Genomic DNA, 19,594 nt, shown 5'->3' with positions numbered 1-19,594 from the left:
CCCCCCCGCATCAGTGATCATTAGGAAGAAAAAATGTCCTGGTGACTGAAGTCAAAGGGGTGAAAAATGCCCCAGTGGTTGACCAAGACGTGTCATAATACAAATAGATAGGTGAATGCTGAGCCAAGCTGTAGGCTATTACGTGAACAAGTTGGCCCATTCATTTTGATGGTATAAAGCTTGGCCCAGTGACCAGCTATTTGTTTCGTTGTATTGTACCCAATGGATACTGGGACAATACTGTAGGATCTAAGACAATTGGAGGGCTTGCAATTTAGGAAGCCAGCACAGAGCAATGACATGCATCAGATGCTGAAGGAAGTACATGTAGGCAGGATGGGGCTGAAAGGGGCTGGAGGAGATTAGCAGCACTGAGATACAAAGTATAGAAAAATGTAAAAACAATGCCAATTGTTTGATATGCAGTGCTTTAGCAAAATACAATTGTCATCAAGTTAGGCTTAGATCTTTTTTAATTATTCCTTATCAATCGTTCCATGCATTGCCCTTTCCTTTAAGTCTGGATACAGACTTGTTTTGTGGATTGGTCAGTGAATGGAGATTAATGGAAATTGGACAAAGTACAATAAACCATTAGATATTCACTGAGTGGCCAGATTATTATGACCAGCCCATCAGTACTTCGTTGGGCCACGAGATGACTCCACGAGATGACTTAGTTGGGCCGCCTCGTAAATCCACGAGATGTTGAAAAGTGATGCGAGGAATCTGACACTGCACTGTTGCCCTTCTGTTGTCTTGTACCAGTCTTGCCACTCTCCGTTCTGCCCTAACATTGACTAGTCGCTGATGGCCACAATACGCAAGTTCAGACCCAGATTTTCGGCTGACAGGCCGGGCTTTAAAAACTTTAACAACAGCTGCTCTTGAACATTTAACAAATTCTGCTGTTTTGCTGATACTCGCTCCATGGCTCCGAGCGCCAACAATCATCCCGCGTTCAAAGGCTGTTAAAATCGCGTTGTTTACCCGTATCTTCAGAAAAAAATCACTTCTACTGTCGTGGTAAACAACCCGCTTCCCTATTTATAATGGTCTGGCCCTCTAGCAACTTCAGCGCCAAATTATAGCTAATTTGCCTACAAGCGTCAGGTGGTCATAATAATCTGGCCACTCAATGTATATGTGTACTCTCTTACAGCTGGCCAAGCAGTATGGACCCATCTTCACTGTCTGGTTGGGTTCTAAACCAGTGGTTGTGCTTTGTGGATATACAGTTATTAAAGAAGCCCTGATCAACTACTCTCATCAATTCAGCGCCCGTGGACACTTAGCGGTGTCAGGGAGACTGGCACAAGGTTATGGTAAGAAAAAACAAATATATAAACTGTATATATGGATCTTTCCCTGACATGTATTATACCTCCAAGCACCAAGAGAAAAAGCTAAATACAAATGCATTAAAGTTGTTTGTCCACCAACAAATGATATTTCTGGGTTTGTAGATGCTGACAGAGTAGTCTATCCTTCAGGAACTCCATAGGTGAGATTGCTGCACTCAGTTCCTGGGTCTACTACACACCTGCTGTACCCTATGTACAGCATCTCTCCTGGATTTGTCATTTATTTTACATTGACAAGAATGTAAATGGAGAAACAGGAACACTAAAAACATCATGGTGGACATGAATAGTCAGGATTTATGGTAGGGAGATCTCACTGTTGGAGTTTCCAAGACAAATAAGAAATTAGGGGCTGACTCAGTCTACCTGTGGCTAAAATATCACTTTCGGGTGGACCCTCTTGAATTTTCCACCTGCAGAAAGGAAGTGAAAAATGAGTACTGCTTGGTCCTACTACGGGAGTACCATTGAATTTTCATTTCCTTTATTATTAAGAATACTTTATTATTGAAAATGTAACATGAGAAATTCTAGAGTTTTCTCTTCTCAGTCTCTTAGCCAGTTTCTTTGATTACCAAATCCTGGTCAGTGTAACCAAACTACACACGCCTTCTCATGTTCCCCAACGGAGGAGCAATTCTAACTGTGGGAAAGTTGTCAGGATAAAAGGATGTGTACAGAGGTGACTCAAAAGACATTTTGACAAGATCCTGGAGCACTAACAGTATTTTGTGAGAAGCAGCACCAAACAGATGAATGTTTTCTTCCATATTTAGGTATTGTCACCACCAATGGTGAACGATGGCAGCAGGTTAGACGGTTTGCGGTGACAGCCCTTAGAAATTTTGGAATGGGGAAGCGATCAATGGAGGAGCGAGTGCAGGAGGAATCCCGTCACCTAATAAAGGCTATAGATGATATTGGAGGTAAGTTTAGGAGAAATTAATTCATTGATATGCGGTTCAGTTTTGGTCACCAATCCACAGAAAGGATGTCCTTGAGCTAGAGAGAGTCTAGAGAAGGGCAACAAAACTAATTAAGGGGCTGAACATTGCTAAATATAAACTTTTTCACGCTGGAAGTGCGGCGATTAAGAGGGGACATGATTTTGATGTACAAAATGTTTAGTGGTGATGGCAACATCAGCAATAAACATTTTAGAATAAACTCCCTAACAAAGACTAAAGGCCACCACCTAAAATTTGTGGAGTAACGATTTAACCACAAAGGGTGTAGGGGCTTCTTTTCAGTTAAAGCGGTTACATTTTGGAACTCGTTGCCACAAGCAGTGGTATCAGCAGAGAGTATTGAATAATTCAAAAAGCATTTAGATACCTTCTTCAGAGACCGTCACATACCGGGGAACAGGTACTCTCATGTACACAAACATACATGCACAATCACACAAAGACACACAAAGGTTGAACTTGATGGACCATTTTTCAACCTCAAATACTATGTAACTATGTAACTATGATATGTCATAATATAACAGGCAGGCCATGTGAATTTTTAGTAGGCATGTTAGACGGTAGTGGATATAAGGGAGGATCCATTGTCAGGACCATTCAGTAAAGTGGAATATACTTGATGGTTGCTCACGAAGGAAGCCGTCTTATGAGGCTCTTCAGAAATGCATTTTACACAACTTTGAATGCAGAGCTTATAAAGTTATATACTTCAAAGAGCTTGTCAATCAATCTATGCCTTTATTGAAAGTAACTAAAAAGTAATTTGGAGAGTTTTACAGGTACCCTCTTCATTGGGGCTCTTAAAATGGTTTGTCTTTTTTTTTTGGGTGTAGGGTTAAGATGCTTTGGTTACTTTGCTGGCCTGAAGAAGGAGGTACCTGTAAACCCCCTAAAAATGTGCTACAATTTTTTAACGTTACTATCAATAGAAGAATGGATTTATCATGAAAACACAATATTCTTAATTTATTATTGGTGCTCCTCACCCATTGTTGCATAAGGTACAACTATGGGTGAGGAGCTGGCTCAGTAGATGGAGCTTGAAAGCAGTCAATGGAATCAAAATTTGACAGTGACATTTACATATACCATCATTTTTGGGTTTTTTCTAACATACTTTGATAAACACATGTCTAAAGTAATTGTGTTTATTAAATGTCAGTTATCAAACACATGGGAGCCCACGATAACAACAGAATATAAATTATATTTAAATAAAGTTGTTTAGGGGAAATTTTATGTATGTATTTTTCCTCTATCATTTTTTTCTTTGATTGAAACTGTCATGGGGCCAGGAGAGCCCCTTTACCTGGGTGTTGGCAGGCATGGCGCAGGGTGTAGGATCCTTCTACTACTGTTATGGCGCCCGGCGGCAGGGTTGCGGTTGCAGGAGCGCGCAAGTGAGCATGGGAGTGCACGTGGCCTATTAGTCAGTTCGGGTGTTGGCCATTCGCAGGAAGGGCCTCCCCATCCCATTGGCTCCCGGCATTTGGAAGCTTCGTCATTGCTCTGACAACAGGGGTGTTCCTGGACCTTGCTGGGTTTAAATTCCAGTCGGAGCCCTGACTTGTTGCTGAGTTATTCTGCCTGTATCTGGTGCAGCTACGAAGCGTTATCTCCTTCTTCTCCTGCTTCCCTTTCCCACCATTCGGACTCCCTGGTTACTGACCCCCGGCTTGACTTCTCATTCTCGATACTTGCTGCCTGCCCCAACCCGGACCGCATTCTGACAAAACCTTTGGACTTTCCATATTGTAGCTTCACTATGGACTTGTACCCAGTACTGTTCTCTGCTATTGGGTTCCACTCCAGCATACAAGGTAAACTCCGCCTGTGACAGAAACTTCACATGAAGACATCAGAAGGGAGGGGAAGAAAATATTTGTATTATTAGGAAAGTATTAGAAGCCCTCAGTTTTTTTATTGAAGAAAGAGATTGTATTGGCCAGACTCTGGTGCTGGATTAAATAAAATTAATATTTAATAAAATCAAAAGTAACCACTCTCACCCTACCCTCACTGCAAGAGTTAAATGCTCATTTTGGTCTTGGAGGAACCTAAATATCAGTTGTATTTACCTTATACCTCAATCCTACAATCCCAACACCACAAGCCCCTCCTGACAGCCAATGCTCTCCTCTTCTCTCTGATGATCTGGGTTGTGTGCAGGTCCTGACTGATGGTCCTGCTTTGTAGATGATAATGCCTTTGACCAATGGAGTGTGAAGAGAAGTGGCTTCAGGGGACTGGTCATGCAGCTGAGAGGAAGCCTACAGGAGCAAGGGATAAGAGAAATATAACTGCTGTTTATTTTACCCTTGACAGAAATCCTGATTTAATTTTTTATATATGTGTATGCAATACATGTTTATCCTATTCCTGGAGTTACAGGAAAATAACTTAGTGACCCTGCCCGAAATTCACTGAGCTCCTCACTTCCTATAGTGATCTGGCAACACTGCCTTTACTGCATGAAATCCCAAGCAGTGTTGCCAGCCCTGCCCAGTTCTCACCTGCTGGACTACAGAACACCAGGGTGGTTCACTAGGGAGATGGTTCTGCCTACCTGCAGGAAACCCAAGATGCATGGAGTTTACAGTGGAGGACCCAGCAGCCTCAGTAATTTAGGACTACAAAAACAAACTAGGCACAAAATAATACACATTGTGGACTTTGAAGCTTTCTCTTCTTTGTTAGGTTGCTTGATAAGAATGAGTAGGGCACTGGATCGGGAGTCCCCGGTGCTTTTGATGTATTAAATAATGTATCTCTGTATGTCTATATAGGTGAATTTGGTCTCTTTGCTGTCAGTAGAGTTGTGGCAAAAAGGGGTAGTACAACTTTTTGACTTTTTGTGAAACTAGTTACCACTTTTGGGAGGAATGCTGGGTCTGTCCTAAGTATTACCATATCTTGCATCAGAGTGTGGAACAGTTTCTTTATCGAGAGTGCATGAATTTCACTGACCCAGCAGGCCGAAATGATAGCTACTAGAAATACTAACTTCATAGTCAACTGCATAATGGATGTGAAGAGTGGCTTTATTAGGCCATCCATGTTGGGATATCTCATGAAATAGCTGTCAGGTGTTGCAGCAGTTTTCGTCCTTTTAAGGCCCTGAAAAACCATGTGACTAAGGCAGAGGTAGGCAACCTTGGCTCTCCAGCTGTGCTGAAACAACAAATCCCATCATGCTTCTGCCTCTGGGAGTCATGTCTGTGGCTTGCAATGCCTTATGGGATTTGTAGTTTCAGCACAGCTAGACCCTGGACTAAGGGATGATTTTGCTAAACTATTGTCTAAGAATATGGATAAAGTACTTATTGCACACTTTGTAAGAGTAAATCTAGTTAGTATGAAGAAACTTTATTAGGGTCAGTTACCTTGTCTGATAGATCTATTCTCTTAAGGATTTTCCATTCAGGATCCAGGCCAACAATTGTAGCTTCCAGAGTTTTGGGTAAACAATTTGACACTGTAGATGATTATCCCTCTTGCAGCGGAGGATTATTGAAGTGTCCTCTGCCATTTGTTGAAGTAGAGAGAATCATACCCTCCTTAACCAAAGGGTGGCTACCAGGATCACTTTGCATTGTTCTGAGACGGCTTTACTTTTAACCTTTCCTAGTAGAATAGTTGGTGGAAATGCATTTTCAAGTTTGAAGTCTCACCAAGTTTGAAAGAGCATGCAAGCCTTTCGAACCACCCTAAGGACAAGGAGAAGAATGAGTTTCTATATGGGGTCTTCGCAAATGTATCTTTTCGCAGGGTGCCCCATGGGTGGTGGCTTCCTAATGTTTTGGACTTAGTTTACCATCATCATTCGATCCCTATCAGTTTTGCCATGATTTCCTTAAATATACTCTGCACTGTGGCCAACCCACAGCAACAAACTAGGAGCTGGCAGGAAACACAAGAACTGAGGTTACTAGCTCCTGGGAGCCCTTTTAAACGCTCTAAATCTTGTGTTTCCTGCCGGTGGGTGAAACTATCTCTCTAGTGAACTGTCATGGTGGATGATTAGGGGAAGAACATTGTAACATTTCCTACAATACAGTAGATTTGCCCCGTTTTTGAACACCACAGTAAGCTGGCATCTATTCTAAAGTATAGTAAGTAAATGGATTGATGCTCAAATGCAAACATATCAAGGGCACAGTCATGAAGAGGTTATATTCATCTATATATGTATATTCTTTACACTCTATTGCCTACATCCCCAGGTGAAGCGTTCAATCCTCTGGCAGTTGTCGGACGTGCAGTGAACAACGTGATAAATTTGGTGGTGTTCGGCCGGCGCTGGGACTACGAGGACGAGACCTTCCTGAAATTTCTTTCCATAGTTAACAATCTGTTTACTTTCCTTCGAAGTCGTCTAGGATTGGTCAGTGCTTTTAACATCATTGACATAAAGTACACTTGAGAAAAGTATGTGGCTGACCTCCTCATGAAAATGCTGATTGTCAGGCTGTCATTCTGACCTCCAGGCATCACTACTATATTAGCGCTTACTCATACTATTGAGATGAATTAGCAAACACACAATACTGTGCTTTGCCGCAATTCAGATCAGTCCGGTGTGCTGTGCTGCATTGCATGTCCATTGGCAAGGTGCGTTAGGACACCATTCAGAATGAATTACCTTATGTTGCACCATTTCATGTAACGTGCATTGTGGTAACGTGCACATTACCGAGACACAATCATGTGAATGAGCCCTCAACCACACCAGGGTGAGCATAAAAGCCAGGAAGCAGCTAGCATTTTCATATAGAGGGGTCAGTAATGGTAACCTCCATTTTTGACAGGTTTTCCTTAGAACATATTAGAAATGATTACATGACTAGCTTAAAAAAAAATAGGTCAGCCATTTCAAAAGGATAGGCATCAATAATTAGCAAACAAACTTACTGCTCCAAAGATCATGTAGGTAACACGGAGACATCCATGCCATAAAATGTTAGGTGCAATTGTGGCTATCATGTTAATTACAGAAGTGTTATCTTCTTTCTTTGAAATTTAAAAGCTGTGGCCCTCAGTAGACAGTCACTGCTCTATTTGAACCTGAGGTGTCTGATTTAGGGTGGTGTCCTACAATCGGGCAATCCTGACAATACATGGGCTACAAATGGCAACTGTTACAATATGTGGGTGACTAATGGACAATTGTTACAATATGCAGGCAACTATAATATCAGGTGGTCAGTCTTCCCTTTCCTTTACTTCAGCAGCAGTTGGAAGCCACTAAGGACATGAATGGCCAGAGGGAGGAACAGCGACAGCACAGCCTCTAACTCCTTCCATCATTCTCTTACTCTCTACTTGCCCACAGCACCCCACCCCCCGACCGAACCCCTTTGCTGCAGTTTCACTTTTACTTACAGAACTCCTGTCCACCCCTACCCTGTAATTCATTTATTTATTTATTATTGACATTTATATAGCGCTGACAATTTACACAGTGCACATTCATATCAGTCCCTGCCCTTAAAGGAGAACTATGGGGTCAGGGCTTTTCCCCATAGTTCTCCTAAGGCAGCAGTGTCCAAACTCCGGCCCTCCAGCTGTGGTGGAACTACAAATCCCACGAGGCATTGCAAGATTCTCACAGCCACGACTCCCGGAGAGAGATGCATCATGGGATTTGTAGTTTCACCACAGCTGGAGGGCCGGAGTTTGGACACCCCTATCCAAAGACACAAACTAGCGTCCTCCCGTCACCCAAAGCTCAGTATACCACAAGCTACAGCTCACGTTATACTGAGACGCCAGAGCCGGGACGGATCCCGACATTACTGTCTGGATCCGCCCAGCTGCGTGAGTGACAGCTGGCTCTACCTATCTAGAGGCAGAGCCAGCTGTACCCACCCCAACTGTTCTGCCAGTCAGCACTGGAGGATCAGGGGAATCCCTGCAGGGAGCCATGAGTGACAGTCACTGCTCTCTGCAGGGAGATGATTGAGAAGTGAGACAGTATGTGTTCACTCACTTCCCGATCTATTGAGCCGACCTGTTTCATTGTCACAGGTCAGTTAGAACTACAAGGCTGAGTGATTTTCACTCACCTCATAGTTCTCCTTTAAGGAGCTTACACTCTAAGGTCCATATCTCATGTGCATACATGCAGGGCCAATCAACCTACCAGCATGTCTTTGGAGTGTGGCAGTAAATTTAAGTACATGGAGGAAACTCAAGCATGCACAGAGAGAACATGCAAACTCCTTGTCGATAGTGATCTGGCCGGGATTCAAACCAGGAACCCCAAGTGCTGCAAGGAAGCAGCGCTAACCACTACGCCACCGTGCTGCCCCATATTGGACATTGAAAGGAAAAGGAAAAGGAAAAGGAGCACACTGATGAGCTCATCTCTCTGTCACTCCACTTTCTCTTCCTAGCAGCTTGTTTCTTGCACTGCAGCGAACCTGATTGACTCCTTGTGCTGCTTCTCCCTCACCCATTCTAAACTCTGCAGTCCAGGAACTGCAGAGGATACTTTAGAGAAAAAAAACATTTAATGATGTATTCATATTTACAAAGATGCATTCATGTGTATTTTTTATCTGCTTAAAGTCCAATTTTAAGAGTATGTATATAAATCTGTGGTATGTGATAAATATCTGTGCTCTTAACCCCGCTCAGGCATACACTGCGTTTGACAGTCTAATGAAGCATCTTCCAGGTCCCCATCAGAAGGTGTTTGCAGACTGCGAGCATGTGAAATCTTTCATCAGGGAGGAAATTGAATCACACCGGAGAACCCTGGATCCAGAGTCCCCCCGAGACTTCATAGATTGCTTCCTCATCCAGGCCAACAAGGTAACAGGACATATACAAGACACTGAAATGTGAAGTATCACAAGCTTCTCCACCAGAATATTCTGAAATGCAGTGAGACGTCTGAGATAGTCATTTGTTTTCTGTTGCATATGACACGGAATCATGCAAAGGTTTCCCACCCCTATTCAAAAGTAGGAAGCATTAGAACCTCAGTCAGGTTTTTTTTGTCTGAAATTGTAGGATTGAGGAGCACTGGATTCCTTGTTGTTGGGGTTCTTAGTTTGGTGGGTTGTTGTAATATAAGATAGTTCAGCAGGAAGTTGCAGCAGCCTCTTATGAGGGGTTGTTGAGCCATTTTCAGTGCTGGGCCTATGGACAAAACAATTCCAGCGATGGGCGGTTAGTGACCAGTTTGCACCGCCTGCACTGCACTTGACCTTCAGGCCATGTTGCGAAAAGATTTTATTGCATGCACATGATAGACCGCTAATTTTTCCATGATTCCAGGCCTAATACGCTAGGATTTCAGGTCATTTGGTGCATAGTAGACTTGGGGGGGTCCTGCTTACCACCACCAAGCAGGAGGACCCTGAAATACTATGTCACCACACATTTTCCAACCTGAATTAGTCACAAAGTCACCATCTATAGGCTTACCCTCCATTACATAAGAATAAGAAAGAGACCAAGTCCAACTTCTTTACTATTTACTTTAGTATTTTGACAGAATGGGAAGTTGTACACGAACAATCCGACGAACATGAGTAGATTGATCCAAGTGTTAGTACACATTCCTGTGCTGCTCCAATACAGATCCATTGCCAAATGCTAGGGTGGATTCATTCAAGCCTTTTTCCATTCCGCCTCAGCTATCCGGATATGCTCTACTAGTAGATAAAATTCCAGGCTTGCCCCAAAGGGGAAGCTGCATGGTACTTCATATGACCTACAGCTTACGCCAAACCCACCCATGGACTCTCTGAGCTCCTCTCTCGCCCATTCTTTGTCCCTTCCTTTTCAATGACCAAACCCTGTATACATATAACCCTTCCTGCTAAAGGGGACTAAGCCTGCCTATTTTTAGCCTTGCACAGACTGAAATTCATGATTCTAGTTTTAAATTGCAGGAGAAAGATGTGAGAAGCAGCGAATTGTGCCAAGAGAATCTGCAGGCTTCCGTCTTCGAACTGTTCCTTGCTGGGACAGAAACGACAGCCAACAATGTGCAATTCAGCCTGTTGGTGATGATAAAACACCCGGACATCCAAGGTAAGGCTCTGATTGATCAATGGAGAAACAATCACAATGCGCTCAGCACATCTGTAGGTTAGGGGTGGTGGCACTTTGATGGTGAAGATTTCCATATTCTCACTGTCACTTTCCTTGCCCAAACTATATGAGAACGTAGTCCGCCAGATGCAGACTGATGTGACTTTTGGCTGCTGTAGCCTGCACATAGCCGGACAGCATGCCCAGAGAGAAATCCTGTCTGTTTGTCACTGGCCATCAAGGAATCAGGCAGCCACTGTTTTCTATGACAAATAGACATGTGCGATTTGTTTTGTTCCGAATGAAAATTCATATGAATTTTCCGAAATTCGGACATTTGGGCACATCTGAATATCTGTATCCCAATGCATCCGAATGTGTCTGAATCTGAATCACCGTTTCTGAACGAATTTCAGACCCCGTTTAAAAACTAAACTGAATCGGACATGTGACTTTTGTAGCAAATCAGATGTGTTTTTCGGTTTAATGCATCCGAATGGGTCTGAATACAAATTTTCGTTACGACAACATGGGAGCCATATACAGTATATACAGACCCGAATGGCATTCGGGATCCGAATTTCCGAATTGCATTCGGGAGCTCCCGAGTGCCATTCGAGTCTGGGAGCCTCAGCTTTACTGATATATGTATATGGCTCCCAGAGCCGAATGGCATTCTGGAGTTTGTGATGGACCGCCTGGTACCCCGACTGGGTACCTCCATCAGAAATCAGCTTCCTCTCCGCTGGAACCCGAATTCCAATGTCCTCAGCCCAAACCTGCCTAATTATTGGACAGAACCAATATCTTAGGACAGAGCGCTAACCTCCTCAATCATCAGACAACACCAATGTTGAAGAGGAAACCAAGAACTGATTTTATTGAACACCGTCTCAGTATATATACAGTTCTGGACGTCTAAAAACATAACGCAATCAAATGAACAGCATGCAAACAGACATCCCCTCCCCGATGCCTTAATGAATGAATAGGTAGAGAGGAGACACATGTGATGGGATTAACTCCTGAGTGTATCATATGGTGATCTACTCATCTACACCCGGAGTCAGCTACTCCTAGAATCAGCTATCTTAATCCCATCATCAACACAATACAACAATACAACAATAAACTAGAATTATCCAGAATTATCCCCCTTCAGTGCTGCTGGATTCACAGCCTGTACCTATAATACACAGGGTCACTTAAATGTAATGCCAGGGAAAATATGCAGTACATCCCTCCATACATATACCTAGGAGAATGGTTCATTGTAACCCCAAGAGGTCTGAGGGGGGTCTCCATAGTCCTAGGTCCATAGTCAGTAGGAAGGAGGCTAGCCCTCAGGCTCCTCCAACAGCCGCAGTGACGGTTCAGAGCTCCCGAATGCAATTTGGAAATTCGGATCCCGAATGCTCTCTCTCTCCTCACCGCTCTGCGTGCTGCAGTGATAGTGGCTCCGTCCCGTCCCGCCGACTGCAGCTTCACTTTTCCTCGGATCCAACTGATCACTCCAGTGTTTGTAAATAACTGGGGACACATCCCCAGTTATGAATGAACCCAATGTGATTTACATCACTTCCTGTTCATTCATGAGTTTATCAATGGGGAGAAGCACTCTGTACAGAGGCTCCTCCCCATTCAGAAACTGGAGATAGTAAATATTTTCTGAATGAATGGGAAGCCTCTGTGCTTTCCATTCATTTAGAACAGAGGCTGCAGAAAAAGAGATTGAGGACTTTGTTTTTCTATTTTAAAAGGGAAATATCAGGGGGCTGTTTAGACCCCTAATATTTGCCCAAAGCCCCCCAACAGTAAAAAAAAATAAAAAAAATAATAATAATTAAAATAACAAATAGTAAAAAATCCTGGAGGCAGGGTGCTGCCTCCAGGGGCCTGTTGGGGTCACATGCCTGTTGGGGGGGGCACCTTTTTTTTTCTTGCCACGTGTGCAAAAGGAGCTGGTTACTGCTATGCTCCCAAGGTGCTTGTGCGGCTGCCGGCTGAATGTGTCAGACGCCGCAGACGGAAAGGGGCAGGACACCTCTCCTCGCGTGCAACATAGGCCACACGAGCACCGCGGGAGGATAGGACGGACGTGCCTCTAGAACGCACTGGAATGCGTTCAGGGGCAGGAGGGGGAGTGTGGTTGCACCGCAGCCATGACCTCCGCCCACAGTTTGATTGGCCTCACATTAGGCACATTAGTGCGTACATTCCGTTCCAGTGTGATCTGCAAAAATAGTGCTTGCAGCATTTTTGCAGATCGCACTGGACCAGAACGCAGGCACTAATGTGCCTGGGTTCCGGGTGCAGGTGATCGCACTGTGGGTGAGGGGCGTGGCTGTGGTGCCATTGACTTCAATGCACCGCCACGCCCCCTCCCACCCCTAAACGCAGGTATTTAGTCGTTTGTAGATATAATTGAGCTCGTCATTTGAAAAGTAGCTCTCCGGACGAAACATTGTGGGCACTCCTGCCTTAGTAGATTAAGTAGAAAAAGACTGGGTTCACTGAGATCCTCTGTTTCGTTGGTATGCTCTATTGGCAACTAAAGAGTTATTGTCCCCTTGCCAATGCAGGGCAAAGTGACAATATCTCTGCAAAGGTCACCCAACCCCCTTACTCTTATCCAGCCTTCTGTCCCTTGCTCCTCCTTCCTCCATCACAACCGACACACAAACCGCCACTGTCAGTGACTATGAGGAGTCACCTAGGTCATCTGACAGTGCATGGGTCTTAAAATTGGTTGCAAGGCAGGGGCACTGTCATAGGTGAGGAGGTCACATTCTCCACCATACTTGGAAGTGCTCAGTAGTGGAGTCAGAAGAGCGTTGTCAAGGTTAGTATGAATGGGCACCCTTTGTATAGACACTGTCACTTTGCTCTACATGGCATCCAAATCATGGTAAGTTGGTAGAGAATCCTACATTTCATGCGAATTTTCCTTATAGCAGAGGAATCCCCCTGCAAATATCCAGACATACTAAAAAAAAAGTAAATTAATTATTTTCTAGATTCAACCCTCACTGATTGCAAATAATCTTTATACATTTTAGATATTTAGAGATGTATATTTTTCATTATTTGCTAGGTGATTAAACTTTGGGATATTTTATTCTTTTCTTAGAGAGGATACAGGAGGAGATAGACGCAGTCATCGTGATGGACAGACTGCCCTGCGTAGCTGACCGCTTCCAGATGCCGTATACCAATGCCGTCATTCATGAGTTGATGAGATATATAGACATTGTCCCAATGGGGCTTGCTCGTAAAGTGACTGAGGACACCAACTTCCGAGGCTTCATCCTCCCCAAGGTGAGAACCAATGGACACTTTTCCAGATGAGTGTTCAGGTCAGTTTGGTTGGACATTGGTCTTTAAAGGGTCTCAGCAAGTATTGGAACTTGAAAGATCAATTGCTTATGCCCTAAACCTAATAGCAGGAAAGGTTTAGCAACAGAGCAGATATTTTCACGTCAAAAGATTGACATGTTTGGTCTGGATTGGAATTGTTTTCTTAGGAAGCGGGTAGTTGAGAGAGACCAGCAGAGTCCACCTATAACTATAATATCACCTTGGGTCACTATAAAAAAAATGAAATCCGTGGACTTTGCTAATTTGTTCCTGTGTTAGGTCATCTCTCGGTCATCTCTCCCTGAAAAATTCTTCTCTGGGTGTACAATGTATGGAGTGCATGCTGCCCAACTTTACTTTATGGCCTCTGGCTAGAACTCTGTTCATTAGAAAACTCAACCCTTGCAGTGGGACTACCCCCGCACTACAAGGGCTAAGTGCTCGTTTTGGTCTAGGGTGTAAAATAAAGACAAAATGCCCACCCAATCCTCGGTCCCATGGTGGTGACCATTAATCTCTCTCCCTTCCACTCCGGAGGTGAAATGTCCCTCGGCATCCTCAACATCCAATACAGAGCCCTAGCAGCACAAGCAGAACCAAAGATCGGGTAAGTATTTCTTCTTTATTTTAGACCTTTGACCAAAATGAAATAATAGCAATGAAGATCACCAGCACTCGCAGGATGGAATAAATCCAAAAGTTATTTTTATTGTAGACAACGCCACGTGTATAATATAGCCAACGTTTCGGAACCGCACAGGGCAAACATAATGACCTTTTTTATTTTCCCTACACCACACAAACAAGTGCTAAGAACCTCCCCTCGACGTCATAATGACATCATAGCCCACCAGAATTTCAAAAACAAAACAAATAGAGAAACATATCGAAAGTACACATAATAGTCAGATGGCCATGTTACATGTAGCCTAGCAGAATAGATGGATGGCTCACCAAGGTGTCCCAAGGGGGAGATCCATTCCAGCAGCAGCAGCAACATATAGAAAAATATATGGCGGGAGAGCGAGCTGTCAGTGTTACAGACGAGTGGGGTAAAAGAATGGGCGGTACCGCAGATGTATTCTGCGACCATGTCAGGCGTTGTCATGGCAGCCAGGGAGCGTGTCTGGAGCGCAGCATATAAAGCCAAATTGTCCCGAACAGGGATGAAAGGGGCGCCTGCGCACCCTGAAGGAGGAAAGCTTCTCCCCATTGGTTGGCAACCGAGCAGGCATTCATCACATCAGAGTCGTGATAAAGGGACAAAAAGTAGCAAAAAACAGGGGACGGAGTACCCCAAACAAAGGGAGGGCAGGAAAATAGACATGTGCATTCTGATTCGGACGAACCTGCAAATCAACGAAATTCAGTTGATTCTGCGGTTCATCCGAATCCGAAATAACAAATGTATCATATGCCCGAGTATACGAAAACTATATTCGGGCCGACATGGCCGTCGCTCGTTCTGCAGTTTCAGTGTGTGGTTTCGGATTCGGAGGCTCATTGCTGGTGGCATATATAGTAAGTAGACTTTGTGCAGTCTCAGCAAGAGTTGGTCATAGAAATATGTGATCACAATACTTCCAATAGCCAGAGAGCATGTGATCTTGGTTGTCGAGAAATTATGTCCTGACTTTAGAACTAGGTATGTGCACCTGTGCGCTCTCTTTAATGTGAGATACTGCTGCCAGTGACAGCACTTCTCTGTCACTAACCAGTTGGAACCATTTGGTATGTTTCCCAATCGTGTGATTACCAAGACAGTTGGTGATCACTTGAGGTTTGCTTAAGCTGGACATACACCTATAGAAAATCTGCAGATAATCTATAGCTGTATGGCCAGCTTTACTCTCCCGGTGTGAGGCTCAGTGACAGCTGAAGCCGGCATGCTGCCGGTGTCCCAGTTCATTAACCAAATTAATTAATTAATTTAAAGCTTTTTTTTTAAATATAAAAATCTGTTATGTTTAAAATGAACAGATATGTAAACATTTTCGACCATTTGTTAGCTTATAATAATTAAAAAAATATAGTGTCCAAAATAAAAAATAGGAAATAATGTAAGAATGACTCAGGTGTGCAAATTGGGCCTTGCATTATTGTCCAGGTAAATTGACACATATTGGGCATCCACACATCAATGGCCTCTGCTCATAGAAGGGTTAACAGGTTTATCATTTTGAAACAAGTTAGCGAGATGAAACATCTACTGGATTTAGGCGTCTACATATTAATGACAGGACAGGACATGGGGAACTTTAAACAGCTTGGTCAGCATTTCTGCTGATCAGACAGTCTGAAAAAAACATTGTATCTCCATGCCGCGTATAGATACAGAATGTTCTAGTAAACTATTAACTTTTAAACTATTTGACCTTATTTTAAAAATTTACATATTTACCTCCCTATCACCCTTTGGAAATGTACTGTCTGCCTGTATCTTTCAATGGTATGTTTAACAGACCAAAAGGCAGCAAATAAGAGAAGTTCATTGTTAGAGTTTACATAGACTTTAAAGGAAATGTGTATTGCATTTTCTGTGAATATTCTGTTTTTTCTATAACATTTACAATGTATCTAAATCCAAAACTTTTTTCAGTTCACATTGCAATAGCATGCGGTAAAATCTGTTTTTACCTTGTGGAACTGCAATATGTACAGTAGCTATGTATGGGTTATTTTTGTGCTGTGACACACCTTAAATAATATCCATTTACATTTTAAAAAAAAGTAACAATAATAAAGTACCTCTTGGGTACATGTTGGCCAAAAGGAAAAACTACCATAAGCCCCAGTAAAGTTTGCAGTGATCATAACAACAGACAACTGTAATGAAGTCTCACTACTGGTATTTCAAATAGGACTGGAGTTAATGAGGTTTCCTCCATTTGCCCTAGGGCCCCGCACTCTTCTCCTATCTACTGCAGTGAAATAGTAAAATATATCACCAGCACACCGTGGTCAAATCTTCAGAAAGTGATCGTTTTATTAATGCACACATATCTTGTCGCATTGCAACAATCCGGAGCCACTCAGGGTCCCTTCCTCAGATTCCCCCCTGAATCTGAAGCGGCGCCCTCCACAGTCACTACGACACCACCCACCGCAAGGGACATACCAGTAAGGAGTGCGGTAAGATTCTCCTGTATACTGCAGTGAAATGCCCCCAATGATGTCTTCAACAAAAATAACAAAACTAGCTGGTAACATATCATTCATAGCTACAGTTGATCTTCAAATGTCTGATATGATGGTTTTGCTTAGGTAGTCCAAGCACTTTTGTCAAGTGCAACCACTTTTCCCAGGAACAGCGCACATAAATGGCAACAACAGAAGAAGAAGTTAATTTACTAAAGTATACTTCCCAATCAGGAACACAAATAATACCAAGTATGACAGAGGTAGTGTAATTAATAATGCCACGTATCTCAAAGGTGCGGGACGGATGAAGCCAATTATGATATGTACATATTGATGTATGATATAAGATATGATATGACAGATGATGATGCCAATAATTTAATAGGTGGTTGGACACTTGATGAATCATGCCAAGTATCTTATAGGTTGAGGGACAAAGGATGGCATATAATTCCAAGTATCTCAGAGGTGGTGGGACAGATGATGATTGATGATGGCAAGTATCCCACAAGTGGTAGGAGTTGTGACGGCAAATAATGCAGATGATGAGCACAAGTGTTTTATGTGGCATGGAGATGGAAAATGCTGATTTCAGCTACAAACTTGATACTGTAGAGCCCAGATAAATGACAGTGTTCTGCATACAGTTGTAGGAGGAATCTGGCTGCTCACCACTCCTGAATAATGGAGCTCAACAGCTCCTCTTCTGATTCATTTTTTTTTTTTCGAAGCCCGTGGACGTGCATCAAAACAAACTTCCCCCTGTGAACAAAAAAAGTGAACCATGAAATCACAGCACACAAAAACGTGCACAAGGGTGCAAGGTCCTTCAAAAGAAGGGACCTACTTTCCCGACCCCCCGGGGCGCAAGGCTCCTGACAACCCGAAGGCCGGTGGACCATTTCCGTTGGGGACCTGCCGAAACAGGTCCCTCACAGTACTAGGCAGGGGGGATCTCCCGAAGAGAAACCCCCCTCCAGGGTGGGAGGAGACAGAGAACCCCATAGGAGGCACAGAATCTCCTCCCAGCATCAGGAATAGGCCCAGAAGAAATCTGCACCTTCAGCAATCTGTGGGTCAAAAAGCTTTTGAAAAAAAAGCCAAACGTGCAATCGCGCATAAATAATACTAAAGTGCCAGTGCACCACGCTGACAGGCCTTAGGGGCCGAGTGCAAAAAAATTGCCCCGGACTAGCCATAAGGCCTGTCCAAGAGGCGATGTGCAGAAAATGCAAGGTGGTGTGTGACCAAGTGATCAGTGAGTCAATGTGGGGTCCCACACCCAAGTGACTTCCTGAGCACCCCTGGGACGCCACCCCCAGGGGGCACAACACCACGGGCTTCTGCCGCCTCCCGACCCTCTAGCCTCGACCAAGCTTCGTATCCATTCCCATCAGGAGATAGTTCACCTTCAGAGATCCCTCCGCCGGAGCCCACCCATTAACTAGGGTCGAAAGCTCCGAGGGCCTGGAACCTCATCTGGCTCCCTACCAATTACGCCAGGAATCTACTGGTCCGTCCATCCACCCCTCTTAGGTGACAGCAGACTTTCAATTCCCGACAACTGATAAGAACAGATACTACACTTGATCTTGTCCCCTTTACCATGAATCTTCTGATTCATGGTAAAGGGGACACTTTTGAAATCAAGCACAGCTAAAATCACATGGTGATTGACTCAGCACAGCCCTGATCAAGTGTCAGAACTTCTTAAGCGCTAGAGATTGCATTTCTTTGGGGGAAACCCCAAACTATCTTACTGTATATTTATCAGTAAAGCATTATAAAGAAAAATATTTTTTATATTTTCAAAGTTGCTAATTGCACAATAAGAAGTGGTGAGTGTGTTTCCAAGACCTGGATCTAATGCTGGGCTAAATGTGTTGAAATGATTCCTTGAGAGGAATGTTTATAAAATTTGCCGGTGCCATAATATCTTCCTTGTCATAATGTTACAGGGTACGACCGTATTTCCCCTCCTTACTTCTGCACTAGCAGACCCGGAGTACTGGAAAGCACCTTATGACTTTAATCCGGAAAATTTCCTGGATGAGAATGGGAAATTCTGCCCACAGGAAGCTCTGATTCCTTTCTCCACAGGTAAGAAACAGAAATAAAAAAATTAATAGTGCCTTCTTCTGCATTGTAATGTGGTCACATGGTCTCATCTATCTCTGCTTTCGGGTTGTTTCAGGGAAGAGGATCTGCCCAGGGGAGAGTTTGGCCCGGATGGAAATCTTCCTCTTTCTCACTGCTTTGCTCCAGAAGTTCTCGTTCAAACCTGAAAACCCCACAGACACGTTCAACCTGGATGTGCTCCGACGCACCTTCCGAAAACAAGGGCTTACCTACAATCTGAGAGCCATTCCCAGGACAAAGAAGATAAATGGACATACAAGGCAATGACAGGAGGACAAAGTCAGAAGGAAAATTCTCTTTTCAGCACTTACAATGAACGATTGGTCTGTAGGCCTCTCACACGCTTTACTTGAAAGACTAAAACACCAATTTCCTCAGAATATAATTTTTTTCTCTAGAAGTCTTAACAACACTCTTTATATACTTTGACACTACAGCTTAAAATATATTTCCACTTTTGCAGTCAAATTTGAGAAAATCCCTCTAAATGTTTGTTATGTGTTCCCATTCACACAGCATATCTAAAAATAGCCTGGCCTGAGATTGTTGTCCTGTGGTATTGTCACAGCTTTGTGA

General features: G+C 43.5%; 1 protein-coding gene across 1 annotated transcript in view; it reads left to right on the top strand.

The window, feature by feature from the left end:
- The window catches only part of LOC108800780 (cytochrome P450 2A5-like), a 22,218-nt gene extending 2,931 nt beyond the window's left edge, over window positions 1–19,287 (top strand). Inside the window, exons 2-9 of the mRNA XM_018572780.1 lie at window positions 1,163–1,325; window positions 2,141–2,290; window positions 6,559–6,719; window positions 8,975–9,151; window positions 10,240–10,381; window positions 13,512–13,699; window positions 18,838–18,979; window positions 19,074–19,287. Of these exons, the coding sequence (XP_018428282.1) occupies window positions 1,163–1,325; window positions 2,141–2,290; window positions 6,559–6,719; window positions 8,975–9,151; window positions 10,240–10,381; window positions 13,512–13,699; window positions 18,838–18,979; window positions 19,074–19,285 (1,335 nt within the window). The 3' untranslated portion in view covers window positions 19,286–19,287. The remainder of the gene's footprint in view (window positions 1–1,162; window positions 1,326–2,140; window positions 2,291–6,558; window positions 6,720–8,974; window positions 9,152–10,239; window positions 10,382–13,511; window positions 13,700–18,837; window positions 18,980–19,073) is intronic.
- Window positions 19,288–19,594: the final 307 nt, after the last annotated feature.

The sequence above is a fragment of the Nanorana parkeri genome, unplaced genomic scaffold, assembly GCF_000935625.1.
Source record: "Nanorana parkeri isolate BGI_ZX_2015 unplaced genomic scaffold, ASM93562v1 scaffold2131, whole genome shotgun sequence".
Taxonomy (NCBI): Eukaryota; Metazoa; Chordata; class Amphibia; order Anura; family Dicroglossidae; genus Nanorana; species Nanorana parkeri.
The sequence above is the reverse complement of the archived record's forward strand: the minus strand, read 5'-3'. Positions and strand labels throughout refer to the sequence as shown.